Below are 18,668 nucleotides of genomic sequence, written 5' to 3' on the forward strand. Positions count from 1 at the left end.
TTGTCTACTCACTCTGGTAGAGAGGCACGTGTGAGCAACCAAAGTTGATATGTAAAAAAGAAAAAACACATTTTTAATTTCTGTGTAACAGAGACATGCTTTCAAGAACAGACAGTCTAGTGCTTTTCTCCATAGTATGTGTGTTGAAGAACCTGCTGTGGCTCTTGTTTTAGAACGTAATTTCAAGTCCTACAATTGAATTCCTGCAACTATTGATACTCTTGGCCCTGCAACTTTTATAAATGGTCACAAGCTAACATTGTCAAATGCCAGTGGGAGGAGAAACATTTGATATTTGACCTCAAGAGATTATCAACTGGTGTATTTTGTTAATTTCTCATGACTTATATTCCTTGTCTGAGAAGCTCAGAACCTGGTTTCTCATAGTTAAATTATGCTAGCAGTGAATGATTTTTCTTACATAAGACATGAAAAGAATAAGTTTTAAGTAAATTAAATTTAGAATTTTGTTTTCATTATTACTGTTTTCATATACTGGTGGTGGAAGGAGTGTGGGGTAAGGAGAGTGCCAGTTTGCTGAAATGTGTGGGGTTTTCCCCTGAGTTTTACTGGGACAACACTGCCACCTCTTGGTCTTCAGAAGAACCAATTTCCCCCTTTAAACTCCTTACGCAGGAGATTTAATTTACAAATTTAGTACAAATTGTTACATTACCCAGAGTCACTAAGGGCAGGAATTTTCTAACAAGAGTACATCAGTAATGGATGGTAAATCCTGATAAAATGTGATAATAAAGTCAAGCTGTATTGAATATTGTAGATACAAAAGGAGAAGGTAGAGTCTGAGAGCCTCTGTAATGTGAATAAATGTGATGGTCAAGGTTAAGAAGATGATCCCCGAGTCAGAACGATGCTAGAGGTGCTACAAAGCACAAGTCTCATCTCTACCTCCCCTCTCCACTGGCCTTCCCCCACGCTGAACGGTTCTCCATTCTTCAGTCCCACCACTCTACACGCCTCTTGGTTCTCCAAATCTTTGTATATGTGTTTGCTCTGCTAGAAATGTCCTCTCCCCTTTAACTCATGCACTCCCACCCTCACTTTCATGAACTCATTTATAAAGCTGTGTAAACTATAAACTACAAATCTCAGCTCAAACACCAGAACATCTGAAAAGCCTTCTCGAACTCCCCCATTTTCTTATCTTTAATATGGTACCTACCACTGAATTTAAAATTTTTCATTTATGTGTTCTACTAGTCTCCCCTACTGACTCCTTAAAGAATTGGAACCCTGTCTTATACATCGTTGGGTGTTCAACTTTATGTAATAGGTACTCACATATAATTTATTGGTTGGTTGGTTGGTTGACTGACAGGTTGGCCGGGTTAAATCAGGATGGATAGATGGGTGAATAATATTACAAGTGCCAGTGCATTGCGTGGTTCTAATGTGTTTTACCTCATTCAGCTGGGAACTTTTTCTGCAGAAATGCACTTCTAAGTTTATGTTAAAATCAGAAAAATAAGATTTAAGACCCTTTACATCTCATAAACTCAGGGATACCTATAGCATTCTTTTGCATAAAGTTTTATGTTTAATGAGTTTGATTTTATCTTTGTAAGAGATCATTGGAAAGGATGAAGTGCCCTAACTAATATCTTTAAAAGTATTATTTGACTGATATTAGGAGTGAAGCATGTTTTCCAAAAAGCTTAAGGGTATTTATTAATAATCCATGAGTCCCAGGCCAACAGTCCAGAAAAAGCCATGACATCTTAAAGATTGTAGGGGACAGTCAACCACACCAGCCTAGGGTAACTGTAGCCTAGTAGATTCCTTGGCTGCCCTGAACAGGGCAGAAAATGGACCTGTGTGCTTTGCACATGCAGTCATATGCAAAGAAGCTTTTGCTATTTGCTAATGATAGGTGATGCGTGGCAGAGGATATTTCTAGCCTGGAGTGGGTATCATGAGGAGTCCACAGATATTTGCTGACTTATAAAGAACATCTGGATTTGAGTGATGGAGTTTCAGTAAAATATAATGTTTGATTTAGCAGCTTTAGTTGTAGCAAAATTTCTGGCTTTTAAGAAATAACTTATTAAAAATGACTAAACTGCCCATCGGTGTATATCCATAGCGGTTTCTCTGGGCTTATTTCCTTATTTTCCACTTGGACTAATAGGGCCTTCATGAGAGGCCTCAGCCATTCCTGATGAGCTGTGCCCCAGTTTCACTCATCCCCACCCCCATCTCCTATATTCAGGGCAAATTAAGTTCAGCAATAGGTTTGACAGCTATCAAATTAGAAAATCAGGCTAAGCAGTAAGTGAATAGTTCATAGTTCCTGGTTATCTTTCTTATATATATAAATATCAAATCGTTATGTTGTATACCTAAAGCTAATGTAATGTGATATGTCATTTATACCTCAATAAAAAATAATGGAAAAAAATTTTAAGTACATCAGAAAGCAAAAAAAAAATTGTTTTAGTCTCGAAATGTAGTTATTTTGCCCTTGATTTATATTATTTCAGAGGCATTTTAATTCCACTTTGTCTAGTCTTTGTCTCCAGAACTTCATATTTCTCTATCTTCTGCCAGTCCTACCTTCGTCTCCCAAACCTCATTATCAAATACCTTGTACGTAGTTTTCCTCTCTAGCAAAGGTGCTGTGCACAGCACCCTCATACTCTTGGACACTCTTTGGTACTTTTATTCCCCAGGTTCAGGGAATATAGTAGTATGGGCTGAGAAACACTGTTTATAAACTAAAAATATTAACTGGTTTTATTTTTTTCCAACTCCTAGATAGAAGAGCGAGCAGAATTTTTGAATAAGTCTGTGCAGAAAAGGTAATATGGTTGATTGTTGAATTGAGAATCATCAGCCATTACATGTACGAAAAAATTCTCTCATTTTCATGTATGTATGTGTGTGTTTATTTACTTAGCAGTGGTGTTAAATCAACTCATCAAGCAGCAGTAGTCTCCAAGATTGACAGCAGACTGGAGCAATACACCAGTGCAATTGAGGTGAGAGATGTCCTCAGAGTTATGGTCAAACAGAAATCAACTCTGATTATATAAATAATCATAGAAACACTTAGGACAATAATCAAGTCCAGTAGTGTTAGAATGTTAATGATGTTTTATAACTAGTTAGAGAGAAAACAATAATAAAGATACATTATAGAAGAGTTTTAAATAAATTATTGTTTACTACTTTCCGCCTGTGTTCTTTAGTGAGGGTGTTACTTTCTTTTGTGTTTTGTTTTTTTTTTGCGGTACGCGGGCCTCTCACTGTTGTGGCCTCTCCCGTTGTGGAGCACAGGCTCCGGACGCGCAGGCTCAGCAGCCATGGCTCACGGGCCCAGCCGCTCCGCGGCATGTGGGATCCTCCTGGACCGGGGCACGAACCCGTGTCCCCTGCATCGGCAGGCGGACTCTCAACCACTGCGCCACCAGGGAAGCCCGGTGTTACTTTTTTTAATGAATGAGTTTATTGTTATTTAAATATATTATTTATGTGTTCACAAGTATATCTTCAATATTCTTAATTCCTTATAAAAGGTGTTCCCATATATAGTTTAAACAGGTCCCTTACACAACCATGATTAGTCCTCTTTTATCTATAAAAACTTTTATTATCAAATAAGTTGGTAGCATAAATTAATATAAAGATGATAGCCAGCTGGAATTTAATGAATTTCAAATTGATTGTTTTATATATGAAGGATCACATAGTTTTATGCTTCTGTCTAATCCAACATTTTTTCCACCCAGTTGACCTAGGGGTGTTACTCTATTCAGAAATAATGTACTATATTTCCAAGTACCAAAGCACTAAGAGGGTAGGGTGCCATTGATCAAGATGTGATCCTGTTTTTTTTCTCCTTTGTGTAGACTTTAGTCAGTGGTGTTAGTTGCCTGCTATGAAGTAATTGGATCAGTTTGATTTGATTTCTCCTCTCCTTTGTACTGCAGAGTGGAGATACCTATAAAATAGTTCATAACAAATGATAAGAGGGAATAAGAAAGAGAGAGGTCTGGATGATTTATCAAGTGAATAATCAAGTCTTAACATTCAAGAGGAGATTTTCAGAAGATTAAATGGCCACTAAATTATAAGACAAATTGCAGATAGTTATTTTCTGTGGTTGAATTGATCACAGCTCTAACAGGGTTAATGAAGCCAAAACAGTGGCTTCAGGCTTCACATAGTCCAGCAATGGTGCCACTCACCCTGGCTGCCCACCTTGATGACACATGCCACAGGCCCCAAAGCAGGACCAGGAGAGAAACTGCATGATTTGGGGTACGCCCATCACTACTGCTGGAAAAGTATCTTGAATGCACACCTTTCTTTTTACACCCATTCATTCCTCCTTCCAGTCTCCATGCGGTGGTCTCTCAGTCTTTCAGTCTTTTAGCACACCCCCGTCTCTGGTCCTTGGCATGTACTGTTAGCTCTGTGTGGAACTGTGTTTTCTCCTTCCTTCACCAGCCTCTTTCAAGTCTTCCATCATATCTGGGTCTGCATGCCACATCCTCAGAGTAGCCTTCTTTACCCCCCTAAACTAAGTACCATTGTCCTATCGTGTGCTCTCTTGGCATGCTTACGGCACCATACTCATCTTTCATAGCACTTACTGCAATGTGAAATAATAGTGTATAACTAGTTACTGTCTCTCCTATTAATGTCAGTCCACTGCAGCTTACAGAGTGGACTGTCTTGCGTACCACCACGTCCCCAGAGCCTAGCACAGTGCCCTGCACACAGCAGGCACTCAAGAAGTGTCTGTTGTAGCAATGAAGTAGCATATCACCTTAACAAGAAATGGAGTCCCAATGAAAAGCATATTTCACTTTCGAAAGATCCTCTGAAGTAGATATAATGGTTTTTTTGGAGGCAGAGATGTCATCAGAATGTATTTTCACAGCAGAAATTATGACTTATTTTTGGTGAAGGCATTTACACAGTGAATTTGTTAAGTGATAGTGTTGAAGAAGACAAGGTTACTACAGTTTTACGAGCGCAAACTTACCAGCACCAATCCTAAAAATAATTCACATACTTCAGGGAACAAAAACTGCAAAACCTACGAAGCCAGCAGCCTCGGACCTTCCTGTCCCTGCCGAAGGTGTCCGCAACATCAAGAGCATGTGGGAGAAAGGCAATGTATTCTCATCACCCACTGCATCAGGCACGCCAAATAAGGTGAGCAGAGGATTGCCGTCTTTTAATTTTGGAGGTTGGGTTTTTCTTTTTTTTTTTTAGGAATCACATAGTTAATTACAAAAGCAGTGAAAAAGGTATAATTCTTACTTTCTTTTGCAATGACCAAAAAGCAAGCTCAGGAAGAATGTGTTCCTGAGGCTAATAGACTACGCACTGTGTTCTGGCCACAGGCCTCTAAATACGGTACCCGGAGTTAATCACTGACCTTGGGGTTGGGGGTAGGAGAAGTGCAGGGGGAAGACCACCAGATAATGTACTCTTTAAATATCAGGTTTAAGGTTTATTTTTGTCAAAATATTCAATATAATGATCAATAATTGATCAGTGTTATGTGAAATAATACTGGATAATATTTTGAGGTTGCCTTGAAATTTTCTTTCCAGGTAGGTTTTTTTTTTTCTTTAATATTAGATGCTTGGCCTTTTGTAGGAAACAGCTGGCTTAAAGGTGGGGGTCTCCAGCCGCATCAATGAATGGCTAACCAAAACCCCAGATGGAAACAAGTCACCTGCTCCCAAACCTTCTGTAAGTAGCTCCAGGTTCTTCTGAATTTCTCTCATAGCTCAGCTTCCAGCAACAGAAGAAAACAGGCTGTTGGTCTGTTTGCCTGGGAAAAACAAGGCCCCTGTTCTTGGTCGTGACTGCTGAATAACAAACAAGGAGGGCTTCAGATTGAGAGAGAACAGTCACGAGCACTGTAATTACCCAGAAGGTAAAATGGGACCATCACCTCTCCACCCAGAACGTTGAGGCAGTTCAGATTTACACTCTTAACTGGTCTGCATGTTTAGCTTCTATTCTATAAATTACAGACAGGAATTTGAAAATGAAAATGTCAAATTATCTTGGCCATTTCTCTGTCAAGGGCACCCCTAGACTTATTCCCAAAAGAATGTGTATGTTGGCTATTTGAACCCATGTTTTATAATTTGCCTAATTTCTGTAACTTAACACAAAAATACAGTTACTGGGTAGTTGTTGAAATAATTGCTGTAATTTTCTTGTCAACACCTCCAAAGGAAAGCCATTAAAAAACAACAACCGTAAAAGTAGAAACTATAAAAACTGGTTATGAATGTTATTTTTGGAAATTTAAAATTTTCTTATTAAGTGTGGCTATCTTACTATAAAAATATTCTTTTAACCTTTTCACTGAATGTATTTGGTCATTGTCTTGCATTTATAGTTATAATCAGAAACCTTATTAAGCTCCCTACTGTATACTGGCGAACTTTCTCTGTTAAGTTGGCTTTTATACCTTTGTTGGTGCCCAAGGCAGCAAAAGCTCAACTGTCACAACCGCCCCATTCCAGAGGTAGAAGAAAAGCTTTCCAAATCCTAGGCCTCTGCACTGTTGAGCATTTAGTTGCATCCCTTTGCTCGCTCGCTCGCTCTCTCTCTCTCTCTCTCTCTCTCTCTCTATATATATATATTTTTTTTTTGTGGTACATGGGCCTCTCACTGTTGTGGCCTCTCCCGTTGCGGAGCACAGGCTCCGGACACGCAGCCTCAGCGGCCATGGCTCAAGGGGCCCATGTGGGATCTTCCCGGACCGGGGCACGAACCTGTGTCCCCTGCATCGGCAGACGGACTCTCAACCACTGTGCCACCAGGGAAGCCCCTTTGCTCTATATTTAGTCTCCAAATTCACTAAAGTTTTATCACTTTTCCAATTTAAAAAGAAAAGAATGGAAATATTTCCATACTTTTCTTGGGTACAATTCCTTGTAGTCAATTAATATTCAGCTTGAGATTCTCTGCATACGGGCCTCACAAGAGGTATAAAACTAATGTAAACCCAATTTACAATTGGACAGTCTTAATATATTGAAAAGAAAATCTTTTTCCTCTCCCTGTAGATATAGGAAAGGGACCCTATAAAAGGAGACAGTCGAGGTGAGGGATCATACCCACAAAGTATGTGATCTTTAGTGCCTCAAGTTTCTCCAACACCCCAGGTGACATAAAGAGTGGAAATTATTTTTTAAATGGCAGTTTATATAAAGTTTTGTGGTTCCAGATCAGTGATTATTAACCTTTTTGAATTCTGGACGCCTTTGAAAACCTAATGACATGTAAAGACCCTCTCCCCCCAAACACTGCATATAATACAAGTTCAGCAAGTTCATGGACACACTGAAGGTTTCTCATGACAGCAAAGATAAAGAGAAAAGGGTATATGTTTTTCTTCTTTGATGAGTATGGTACATTGCTAAAGGAGATGGTCACTTTTTCACATGTATTTGCAACCTGTTTCATTTCTATCCCAGATTATACTCATGTATTTGGTTCAGGACTTGACTCATACTCTTCTACCAACACTATAACCGATAAGTCTATCATCTATGTCACCCTAATGGGAGGATTAAAAAGATTCAATACAGTTATTATTACAATAGGTATAAATGAGCAAGGTTTCCACAGAAAGCCCCATTTTCTGGAGTTACTGACGGCCTCCTAAAAATGGCAGGACAAAAAGGCATTACAGGGAAATTACAAAATCATTGCCTGCTTTATCTAATATTTAGCAAGTAATTTGCTAGACCGTCTACTAGAGGATAGAGGAGAAAAGGCAAGAAGAATGTGGCAATTAGTATACATCATAATGATCTTTTTTTCCCCATGTCCCATTGGATTTGGTAGATTAGTGTGGCTTCCTGAATAAAGGCCAGGTTGAAACAAAGCAATGTGTAATTGATGTTGTAAATAAAAGGGCAGTTTGAGTAGATCGTACTTAATATATAACTTTGAGCTTTGTGCACATCCCAAGAGTAGTAGGCCCAGCAATGTGCCACGTCATGAATAGCAGTATGGCAGTCTCTTTGGGGAAAGATATAACTTGGAATTTAGTAAGGCAGGAGAGTAACTCACAGATACTATGGATCCAGCAGAAAAGAAATGAAAACGTCCAAACTGCTGGAAAGGGCTGGACGGATCCTGCAGATACATAAAACTTGTCAGGCAAAAGGTTAAGTCCCGGAAGGCAGCTTAGAAAGACAGGTCAAGCAAAGATTTTTGTCTAGGTCTTGTCCAGGGGTATCTCACACTGGTGGCCTGCAGCTAAGATCTGTGTAGTCAGGGCCACTGTGCTTTATATTCCTTCTTTTAAATTATAATTTGAACATGTTTTTAAGGTGTGGAGGCATGCATTCTTTAACTTGTTGATTCCTTCTTTTTTAAAATTTTCTTACACCAGCCTCTTCAGGCATGTGTTTCCAGCCTGGCCCTTCATGGCAGGCATGTGAGTTTGACACCCTTGGGATTCTGGTCAGACTGACCCTTAACGCAGGATGTCACCTAAAGTGGTAAGACCATCCTGGTAAGACCCAGGATGTCTTACCTAAAGACAGCAGCAAATAGGAGGCTCCCAAAGGCTCCCTTCTAATTTGGGACCAGAGGTGATTTATTCTAAACCCCTTGTTTATATTCCTTGGTGTGTATGGGTGAAAGGGAAAGCCTGGGTTTGTGTTTGCAGATGTATGGCATGTGGCCATTAAGGAAAAATCAGAGAGATATTCTTTTACCAAAATAGTGCTCACCCAGTGAAACCTCAAGAACCAGGAAAAGAGTAATCCATGGGATTAGTGTCCAGTTCTAAAATTCACTGAAGAGAAAAACCACTCTCTGCTACTAGTTATGCATTAATTTTCATATAATTAAAAGTGCTCAAAAGCTTGTCAAATCAATATTATTTGGATCTCTGAAAACTAGTAACTTATTTAAACATTGATCTACACCTGATTCTTTACTGGGATGTCTATTGCTATTTGTGGGTAGAATTTATAGGACTTCAGTGTAACTTTGTAACTGGAATTCAATTCTAAGTATGTCTGTTGTATCTGGTTAGTCTGTTCTTTGTGTCTAAACTACATGTTATATACAGCAATTAAAATGCTAATTTGTCTTTCTTTTTGTTTTAAAAAAACCCAACATTGTCTTTCTCAGCTGAATTTTCTTCTTCATTCTTTGAGCTCTGGTTGATTGGAAACCTGCTTCCCTGCCTTCATTTCTCCCTCTTCTTCTGGAGTGGGTCTTTCTCTAAAATGTAGGCTGGTCAGGTAATTTCATTTATACTTCCCATTTGATTTAAAATGCCAATTTACCACTCAGTTGTTAATATTTTCTTAAAATGGCCTCTTTAACTCTTTAAGTGATCCCAAATGATTCATAGGTAGCATTCAAGGAAAATACAATTCATTTTCTTTAGTAGAAGGGTATTCATGTGAAAGAAAAATATTTTTCTTATATGAATCAAATAACTAAAGTAGTAATAGCCACTTTCCAGAGCTTCCATTAGCACGTTCCTAATTATAGTTTCCAAATTTTTAAAACAGTCTTCCAGACAATTTGGCAGCTTCTACTTACATTGGTGTATGTGGTGGAATTCTTCAAAAACAATCTGATTTGTTGCTTACTGGTTCCAAGTTAAATAGGTGTAACTCTCTAATAGAATATCAGGAATCCATGTCACAGTGAAAATCCAGAAATTCAGTAAGATTAAGGCAAATCTGAACTGCTTCACATGGTAATGTTTTTAACCAGTGCATTTCTAGTGTTGCAATCTCAATAGTATCTACTAAAAAAAATACATGTCCATTTAGACTGGTGTCCATGGATAAATGTAGTTGCTGTTAGCTTTGCCTTCCTAATGAGAAAAGGGTTTGCCAAAATCAACATTACTATTTCAGTAAAATACATTTATTTTCTGCAAACTACCTTTGCCAAGTATTCATATAAGCAAACGCTGGAAGAAGAGTAAATGGAAACAGAAATTTGGATCCTTATCCAAACCAAATTAATTATGAGGTAGTAAATAAAGATTCAAAGATATATAGCTGTCATCGATCATATTTTAGTGTTTTCTTCCCAAGATCTTTACACGTTCTCACATATGTCATCAACTGTCACTTTCTCTTATGGGTACACTTTGTAGTAAATGCTTAATTTCATGGGGCTAGGTGCTCCTGATACACTTCTGAATTACCCCTTGCTCCTCAGGAAACACAAAATGATTTTAATCTGAGGAAAGTGCAATTAGAAAAATGTCTTAGATTGGGCTGCCCAGAAGCAAACCCTAAAATAGTGGTTCGTGTGGAAGTAGTTTACTTGAGACGTGAAGAAAACACTACAGGAATGAGGCAGGAAAAGAAGTCAGCCAATAAAGAATGTTTATTAAGCAAGTCACTACGTGGGTTGTTAAACATAATCCTGCTGGGAAAGCCTGAAAGCCACCACAAAACACATGCTTCCGAGCTATCCTACCTGAGGCGTGAGCGAGTCTGAGAAATATTCTTGCACCCAATCTCATGGGTGAGTGGCTGAAGACTGCCCCTGGGGGTGTTAACTCCCTGGATGTCCAGCCTGCCTCCTGGGAACAAAGTGGGCATCTGCAGCCAGAGGAAGTCCTCATGCAAAGAGATGCAGTGTTGGCCATTGAAGTCCAGCTGGTACACATTAAAGTCATAAGGGCTGGGGGCCATGGGCAAGGCACCAAAGAAAAGTTAATTGGCAAGGGGTGAGGTCCTTATCCAAACCCCTCAAAATTATTTAAAACTAACCTATGCTCGATTCACTTCTAAGGACATAGGAAGTTAAAAATTGGCTATCTCATTTTAAATATGCTTATATTCCCATTTTACTGGTCAATAAACAGTTAAGTCCTTGGTGAATGACAGGACCTAAATGCTGGATTGTTTCAGCCCATTCTCCTGTCACAGCATAGGTCAGGGTCCATATAAAAACAAACAACGGCTAACGATCCTTTTGATTCAACCCATTTCAGATGACTAGGATAAAGTGTATTACACAAATAAACAACAGATGTGGTGATTTATTTAAACCTGGCCAGAAAATATAAAGAGCCACCCATCAATTTTTTCTTCTTTCTCTTCGTTAGGATTTGAGGCCAGGAGACGTATCTGGCAAGCGGAACCTCTGGGAAAAGCAATCTGTGGACAAGGTCACTTCCCCCACTAAGGTAATCTTCCAGAAGATTTGTTTTTCACAGGTTCTTTGCCTGCTGTATCCTGCAGTATCCTGTCCCAGGGTCAAAAAAGAAATAGTGCTGATCCACAGAGCCTTGTCTGGGTAACCATCAGTTTCTAAAGACTTGTATATGGTACAGTGAAAGGCAGTGTCACGGACCCTTCAGCATGGTAGGTTTGTCAGTCATACAAGGTAAATAGTCTAGATCCGTGGGATGGTTCCCAGTAAGACATTCTAGAAACACCATAGTGGTAGGGCTGTTGAAAACAGAAGGCTGTGTGGTATAACCATGGTCTACATTTCCTTACAAAGTCCAGGCTTGGAAATCAGAATTTGCAGATCGCCTAGGAAAGAATGTCTATATCTCCTTGAGTAGTTTCAAAGCTGCTTTCTGAAACCATTCTAAGGGGTTACATTGCCAGCAGCCTAGGACTCAAGGCTGATACAGCAAAAAAATTGAAATAATATTCAAAAGTTAGCAAAATTTGCTACCCTATGAAAACTAATGGCTAAGAATGCTTGGATTTGTCTTTCTTTGGCCTTCTGCTCATCCTTCACAAAGTGGCCTCTGGTCAATATCTAAGTGATGCACAAACTAAAAATAGGACCCGTTGTTGTACAAGGAGCTAATTCAACTCCTAATTCCCCACTCAAGTAATAATTCCAGTCTTCTCCCTTGGTAGAGCGAAAATTGAAAAGAGAAAAATCAGAGAGCAACAATAAGTAAGATTAGAATAGACTGCTTATGGGCTGATGTAGAACTCTATACCCAGAAGCACTTTTTAAGCAAACTCAGGACTGAAGAACATCTCAAAGCCAACTGAAGAATCTCTACAACTCACCGAAGGGAGAGAATTGCTTCCTCTTTCCTACTTTCTACGACGTGCTGATAAGTCTGGTGCAGCTTCCTGAGTGTGTTACATCTTCTCTATTAGTTAAGTTTTCTAAATAACTGCTAAATATATTCAAAGTACCAGTAATAATTTTCACCATTACAAACCACTAACATGTAATGAGCATCCACCATATGCCTTCTCAACCTACCTTATCTCATTTGACTCTCCAATCACCATTATTATTACCCCCATTTAGAGCTAAGGAGAATGAGGCACAGAGAGATTAATTACCTTTCTCAAAGTCACACAGCAAATAAGGAGCAAAGGCTGGATTAAACTCAGGCAGTCTGTTCTGAGCCTGCATCCTTAACCATTATACATGCTGCTTTTTTTTAGGATTGCATATTCAGCAGAAAATGTAAAGTTCTAAAGTTCCTTATACAATTTTCTTCTGGTGGAATGGAGGGGAATCATTTTTTAGTTTTTTTTTTTTAAACAAAGAATGAACTTTTGTTGGCCTAAGCCATTATGACCCTTCTCGAAATGACCTTTCAGAAATGATAGTCTAAATGTTTATATAGTCTCCTTCCTGAGTAGGGGCTGTCAGCTTTCCATAGGCCATCGTCACAGGTTTAATAGATCCCCTCTGGACAACATTCCTCTGAACTAGGGTTCTAGGAAGTAGAGTAAAGATATGATCTGGAATGGTAGGTCTCAGAGAACACCACTCACATACAACATGAATGGTACTCCCTGGAATTATGCAATAATGTGTGTGGTACAAGGTGGGACGGTGACAGGGTGAGACTTCATACACATACCTACTGCCCCCTCCTCCTTGGTCTATACCACACAACTCTTTCTACAGTAATAATAATAACATAACCAGCAGGCCCAGAGCTGAGTTTGTGAGGTAGCAAAGTAGGTAGCTCCTTTGGTCCGAAATGTCAAATTCACTAGTATCACGCAGTAATCCCTTTGAAATGAAACTATACAACACATTTGAAATTGCAGATTCATAACACTTTAACATTTGTGAATACCTCAGCAAGAATTTTTAGCAGCTGGCTGAGGGAAAGGAATGGTGTACAATAAGACCATTGGTCAGATAAGTTTCAAGGGTAGGGGCATAAGAATAGGAGGTAGGAAATGAAAAAATAGGAGAAAACTAAAGATAAGCATAGTCCAGTTTACCATCACGCCTTGATGTGGCTGAGACAGCCATTCAGTCATGCGTGCCTGTCCTGGAACACACATTATAGAGTCCTGGCCCTTGTAGTAAGTAGTGTTTAAAAAAAAACTCCTTGACCCTGAATGCCATGAGCAAGGCTCAAGATCAAGATATGAAAAGGGGGGGCTTCCCTGGTGGCGCAGTGGTTGAGAGTCCGCCTGCCGATGCAGGGGATACGGGTTCGTGCCCTGGTCTGGGAAGATCCCACATGCCGCGGAGCGGCTGGGCCCGTGAGCCATGGCCGCTGAGCCTGCACGTCCGGAGCCTGTGCTCTGCAACGGGAGTGGCCACAACAGTGAGAGGCCCGCATACCGCAAAAAAAAAAAAGATATGAAAAGGGGAATATAAAGAAGAAAGAAAGAGGAAAGCAAAAAAAAAAAAAAACAACAGAAGAAAGGATAGACTGAAAGAAGAGGAGCATATTTGAATAGAATGCCAAAAATAATCCTCCCTTTCATAGACATTTATTCCTGCCATATTATCATTCTTTTTTTTTTTTTTTTTTTTTTTAATTCTGACACAAAATGTCTGGCTGAAACACCATGGCCTGACGACTTAAAGCTCTCTTCTCTTAGCAGGTTTGAGACAGTTCAAGAAAGAACCCAAAGTAGCCGCTCAAGATGCTGGACCAGCTCAGTTGAAGAGGGCTAATTTGCTCTGTTTTATATTTATGTTGATTTACTAAATTGGGTTCATTTCCTTTTGTTTTGTTTTTCATTATCCCAGTAAACCCATGTATATTATCACTATATTTAATAATCACGGTCTAGAGATGTTCATGGTAAAAGTATTGCCTTTGCACAGGAGCCTGTTTCTAAAGAAACCCATGCTGTGAAATAGAGACTTTTCTACTGATCATCATAACTCTGTGTCTGAACAGTGATATCAACCACATCAGAAGTCAACAGAAGGAGATTCAAGTTGAAAATTGCCTGAGGAATGTGTGCAGTATCCAGAAAAATGAACCATAGTGGGTTTTTTGTTTTTTAAATACAGAAATCATGTTGTTTCTGCACTTTAGAATAAAGCATGGAAGAAATTATCTTAGTAGGCAATTATAACACTTTGTGAAAGAAACCCATTTCAGATTTTAGATACTACAATAATGATTGTCTTTAAAAAAAAAAAAGATGTACTGTTAAGGTATTACTTTTTTCATGCTGATGAATATCTAAATTGGATTTTGATGTTAGCTGACAGTGGTACTGATTTCTTTAGGTTGGTTGCTTTGTGGATTTCTTTGGTAGTGATAGTGAACCACATTTTAGATGACGTGATCATGTATGTATGTGCATACACATATACAAACACAGTAATGGTAGAAAGCTTTTTTATGTGCTAGGCTATTATATTTAGCAGTATGTCCCTGTAACTAGCCAATATCACTGCTTTTTAAAAATTAAAAATCACAATATTATATTAATATTTCATATTTGCCAATAGAAACATGGCAGAATAGGTATCGATATGTTTCCAATGCCCAATAACCTATAAGAAAGAGATTAGAAGTGTCAAAATGAATTGACATTTTCTATAAAGCATAGTATTTAGTTTATAATTAAAAGCAGTCTTGAAGTCCAGTGTGAATTGTACTAAATCTCAAAGCTTGCTCCAAACTTCATTCTTAAGAATCAAGTTCACAATCGGTTGGCTTAGATGATGTCTGAGGTCTCTTCCTTCTCTAAAATTTAAAGACGAGAATTTTAGTGACAAAGTTGTACAGATTGGAATTCCATGAATAGGCGTACTACGTCCAACTTTGGCTAATCGCTGGAAGCAGAAAAGTAAGCAAAAGCCAATATTTAGGAGTCAGGACAGTACTTCCATCTTTAACATACTGAAACATCTTTTTAGTTAAACTTTTCTACCTTTATTAGTCATTGGCACTTGCCATAAGTTGATAATGTGTTGAACTTTCAAAAAAATATATGTAATTTTTATTAATTTTACTTTTTTCCCTAAGAGCCTATCAACTCATCATTTGTACACACACAATCCAGGTATCAGATCTTATTTTAGCTTATAAGCATTCATCTATTCTTCACAATAGATGATAAAAGAGTACTCCAGTGTCTTGGCAATATGTTCTAGCATAGAGATATACATATAGTGTAGTTCTATAAACGTATACCTCATGACTTACCAAAATTGTCTTAGTCTCAATTCCTACCACAATGAGGGAGCCTCCCAAATGACTCTTTTCTAATCCACAGTGTTCCCCTGAGAGAGCTAGCCAGGGTAGGGCTGGCATGAGGAGTGACCAGTGCCTTCCAAAGTCCATTTTCCTCATAAATCAGTAGAGTTGTTGAATCCTCTAGCTTTTAGCACATCTGGGCCAAAGAAAGTAAAGCCAGCAATATTGCACAAGTCACCCATCCATGACAGAGTAGACATGAGTCTATGATAAGATGAACTATAATTCACATGCAGTGCCTGAGTTGGCATTGACTCCCAGCATTCGAGTGAAATGGATCAAAGTTTGAATTAAGGCCTATGGCGAGATAACATTTCTTTGTTGTACTTTTGAATAAGAGCTTCTCCTGATCACTATTATATATTTTTTTCTAGAAAGTCTAAATTTAAGAAGAGAATATATCGATCGATCCTGACTTTTATTCCAATATTTGGATGGAATAAGTTTTAGGGTAGAATTTTGTTCAGTTTGGATTTAATTTTTTGAAAAATAAATTCCTTGTTTACTTGTTTGATTACAATTCTCTCTGTTATCTTTTTAAGAAGTAAAACTGCAAGGTGACTAGCATGTTCTGTGAATCTGCCATTCCTAAAAATTTTATAAACACGATATTTTTCACTGATAATTGATCGCTGCAATAAATATATATTGTGAAAATGCATCCACAATAAACGGAATTCCTCCAAATGTCTTTGCCTCACTTACTTTTATGTACTATATTGATTACAAGAGTTCTATCTGATGTAATAAAGATGATGGTATAGCAAAATGCATATTTCAGATTGAGTCTTGGTTTCATTCTTTAAAGAGGAAAGCCATTTCATATTTTTAAATACTTATTACAGGCAATTTTCCAACAAAATTTTAAAAATTGCTCTGGTAGGGACTTCCCTGGTGGCTCAGTGGTTAAGAATCCACCTGCCAATGCAGGGGACAGGGGTTTGAGCCCTGGTCTGGGAAGATCCCACATGCTGCGGAGCAACTAAGCCCGTGTGCCACAGCTACTGAGTCTGCGCTCTAGAGCCCGTGAGCCACAACTACTGAGCCCATGCGCCACAACTACTGAAGCCCAGGCGCCTAGAGCCCGTGCTCCACAACAAGAGAAGCCACCGCAATGAGAAGCCCCTGCACCGCAACGAAGAGTAGCCCCTGTTTGCCGCAACTAGAGAAAGCCTGCGCGCAGCAGCAAAGACCCAACGCAACCAAAAATAAATAAATAAAATAAATAAGTTTATAAAAAAAAATTGCTCTGGTAGAGACAACTGACCAAACATATATAGAAAAGGTTGAAAAGAGGGATTGAAAACCTTCTTCTTCAAAAAAACATCATCAAATGTTCCTTCGTCCTCCTTCTCATTCCCAGTGTAGTCACATGTCACCCCTCTGGCACTTACGGTGGCAGTACTGTTTTCCCAAAGGCATTGTCTTTTACAGTAGAAATACCCATTTAATATATACTGTTTGTTTGTAGAATACTTACCATTTGCAAGGCACTGGCGATTACCTTTAAATCCAAAGATATTTTTTCATAGTAATTTTTAAAAAATATTTATTTATTTATTTGGCTGTGCCAGGTTTTAGATGCGGCATATGGGATCTTTAGTTGCAGCATGCAGGCTCTTTTACTTACAGCATGCGGGCTCTTAGTTGAGGCATGCGGGCTCTAGTTCCCTGACCAGGGATCAAACCCGGTCCCCCTGCCCTGGGAGTGTGGAGTGTTAACCACTAGACCACCAGGGAAGTCCCCGTAATTTTATATATTTATGTAGCACTACTTGAAATCTGAGGCTTTTCTCACAAAGGTTTTAAATTGTAAGTTGGGAGGCCCTGAACAGTCCTCTAAATCCTGTTCATAAGATTGATGAGTTAACAAAATTACGGTAACTTAAAAAATACTTCCGTAAGATGTTATGGAAAAACTGGAACGAACTTTTTGGCCAACCCGATAATTAATACTTTTGACTTCTACATTCTAACAAGAAGGGGTCTAAGTTTAGACAATGTTATCATCAAAGTCAATCACAAAATTAAGTAATGAAAAGAATACAATCTGTAGTGCTAATACCAAACTGATAGGATTAGGGCTGGATGAACATTAATCTTGTACATCTTCAGGGTTTGAGCTCAAAGATGTTACAGTCTTCTGTGTGATGTAGAAACTGGTCTGTATTGTAGGGTTTTTTTCTACTCTTGCTTGCATGTGTGCTCCAAATGGAAGGATGGTTAAGAAATGAAAATCTCATGACCCTAAATATGTGTTCTTCCCCAGGAGTGAGGAGACGGCCTAACAAGGTCTTAATCTGAGTGCTGTGTCTATTTGTATTCAAGCTTATTAATCATGTTGTCCAAACATTCTATATCATTACTGGATTCTTTTTGTTCCTTTGTTCTAGCTGTTACTGAATTGGAAATGTGAAAATCTCCCTCTATAATTATGGATTTGTCTATTTCTCCTTGTAATTCTGTTAAATTTGCTTTCATATTTAAAGTCATGTTTTTGGTGCATACACAAATCTAGAATCATTTTATCTTCCAAGTGAATTGAATATTTTTAATATTATGAAGTGACCCTCTATTTGTAACAGAGATTTTTGCCTTAAAGTTTATTTTTTTTTATAGGGCTTCCCTGGTGGCGCAGTGGTTGAGAGTCCGCCTGCCGATGCAGGGGACACGGGTTCGTGCCCCGGTCTGGGAGGATCCCACATGCCCGAAGCGGCTGGGCCCGTGAGCCATGGCCGCTGAGCCTGCGCGTCCGGAGCCTGTGCTCCGCAGGGGGAGAGGCCACAACAGTGAGAGGCCCGCCTACCGCAAAAAAAAAAAAAAAAGTTTATTTTTTTTGTTCTTAACATTGCTCCCATGGCTTTCGTTTGGTTAGCACTTGCATGATATAACTTTACTTTCCCCTTTTACTTTCAATCTGTGTGTGTGTGTGTGTATTTGTATATATGATATAACTTTCTCCACCCCTTCACTTTCAACCTTTGTATATCTTTAGATACATGTCCATTTAGACTAGAGTCCATGGATAAATGCAATGGCTATTAGCTTTGCCTTCCTAATGAGAAAAGGGTTTGCCAAAATCAACATTACTGTTTCAGTAAAACATTTATTTTCTACAAACTACCTTTGCCAAGTACTAACATAAGCAAATGCTGGAAGAAAAGTAAATGGAAATAGAAATTTGGATCCTTATCCAAACCAAATTAATTATGAGGTA

The 18,668-nt window shown here is 38.7% G+C and overlaps 1 protein-coding gene across 11 annotated transcripts in view; it reads left to right on the forward strand.

Moving 5' to 3' along the window:
- CALD1 (caldesmon 1) overlaps positions 1–14,112 on the forward strand; it is a 184,845-nt gene extending 170,733 nt beyond the window's left edge. For 8 of the 11 annotated variants that reach the window (XM_079711081.1, XM_079711078.1, XM_079711080.1 and 5 more), the window contains 6 exons: positions 2,776–2,819; positions 2,918–2,999; positions 5,047–5,184; positions 5,635–5,730; positions 11,102–11,182; positions 14,062–14,112. In XM_079711081.1, coding sequence (XP_079567207.1) covers positions 2,776–2,819; positions 2,918–2,999; positions 5,047–5,184; positions 5,635–5,730; positions 11,102–11,182; positions 14,062–14,097 — 477 coding nt within the window. In that variant the 3' untranslated portion in view covers positions 14,098–14,112. Of the gene's footprint in view, positions 1–2,775; positions 2,820–2,917; positions 3,000–5,046; positions 5,185–5,634; positions 5,731–11,101; positions 11,183–13,835; positions 13,857–14,061 lie in introns of those variants that run through there. The other 3 variants (XM_079711082.1, XM_079711084.1, XM_079711085.1) reach the window with 2 other exon arrangements.
- Positions 14,113–18,668: the final 4,556 nt, after the last annotated feature.

This window comes from Hyperoodon ampullatus (assembly GCF_949752795.1).
Source record: "Hyperoodon ampullatus genome assembly, chromosome: 9".
In the NCBI taxonomy this organism is placed as follows: domain Eukaryota; kingdom Metazoa; phylum Chordata; class Mammalia; order Artiodactyla; family Ziphiidae; genus Hyperoodon; species Hyperoodon ampullatus.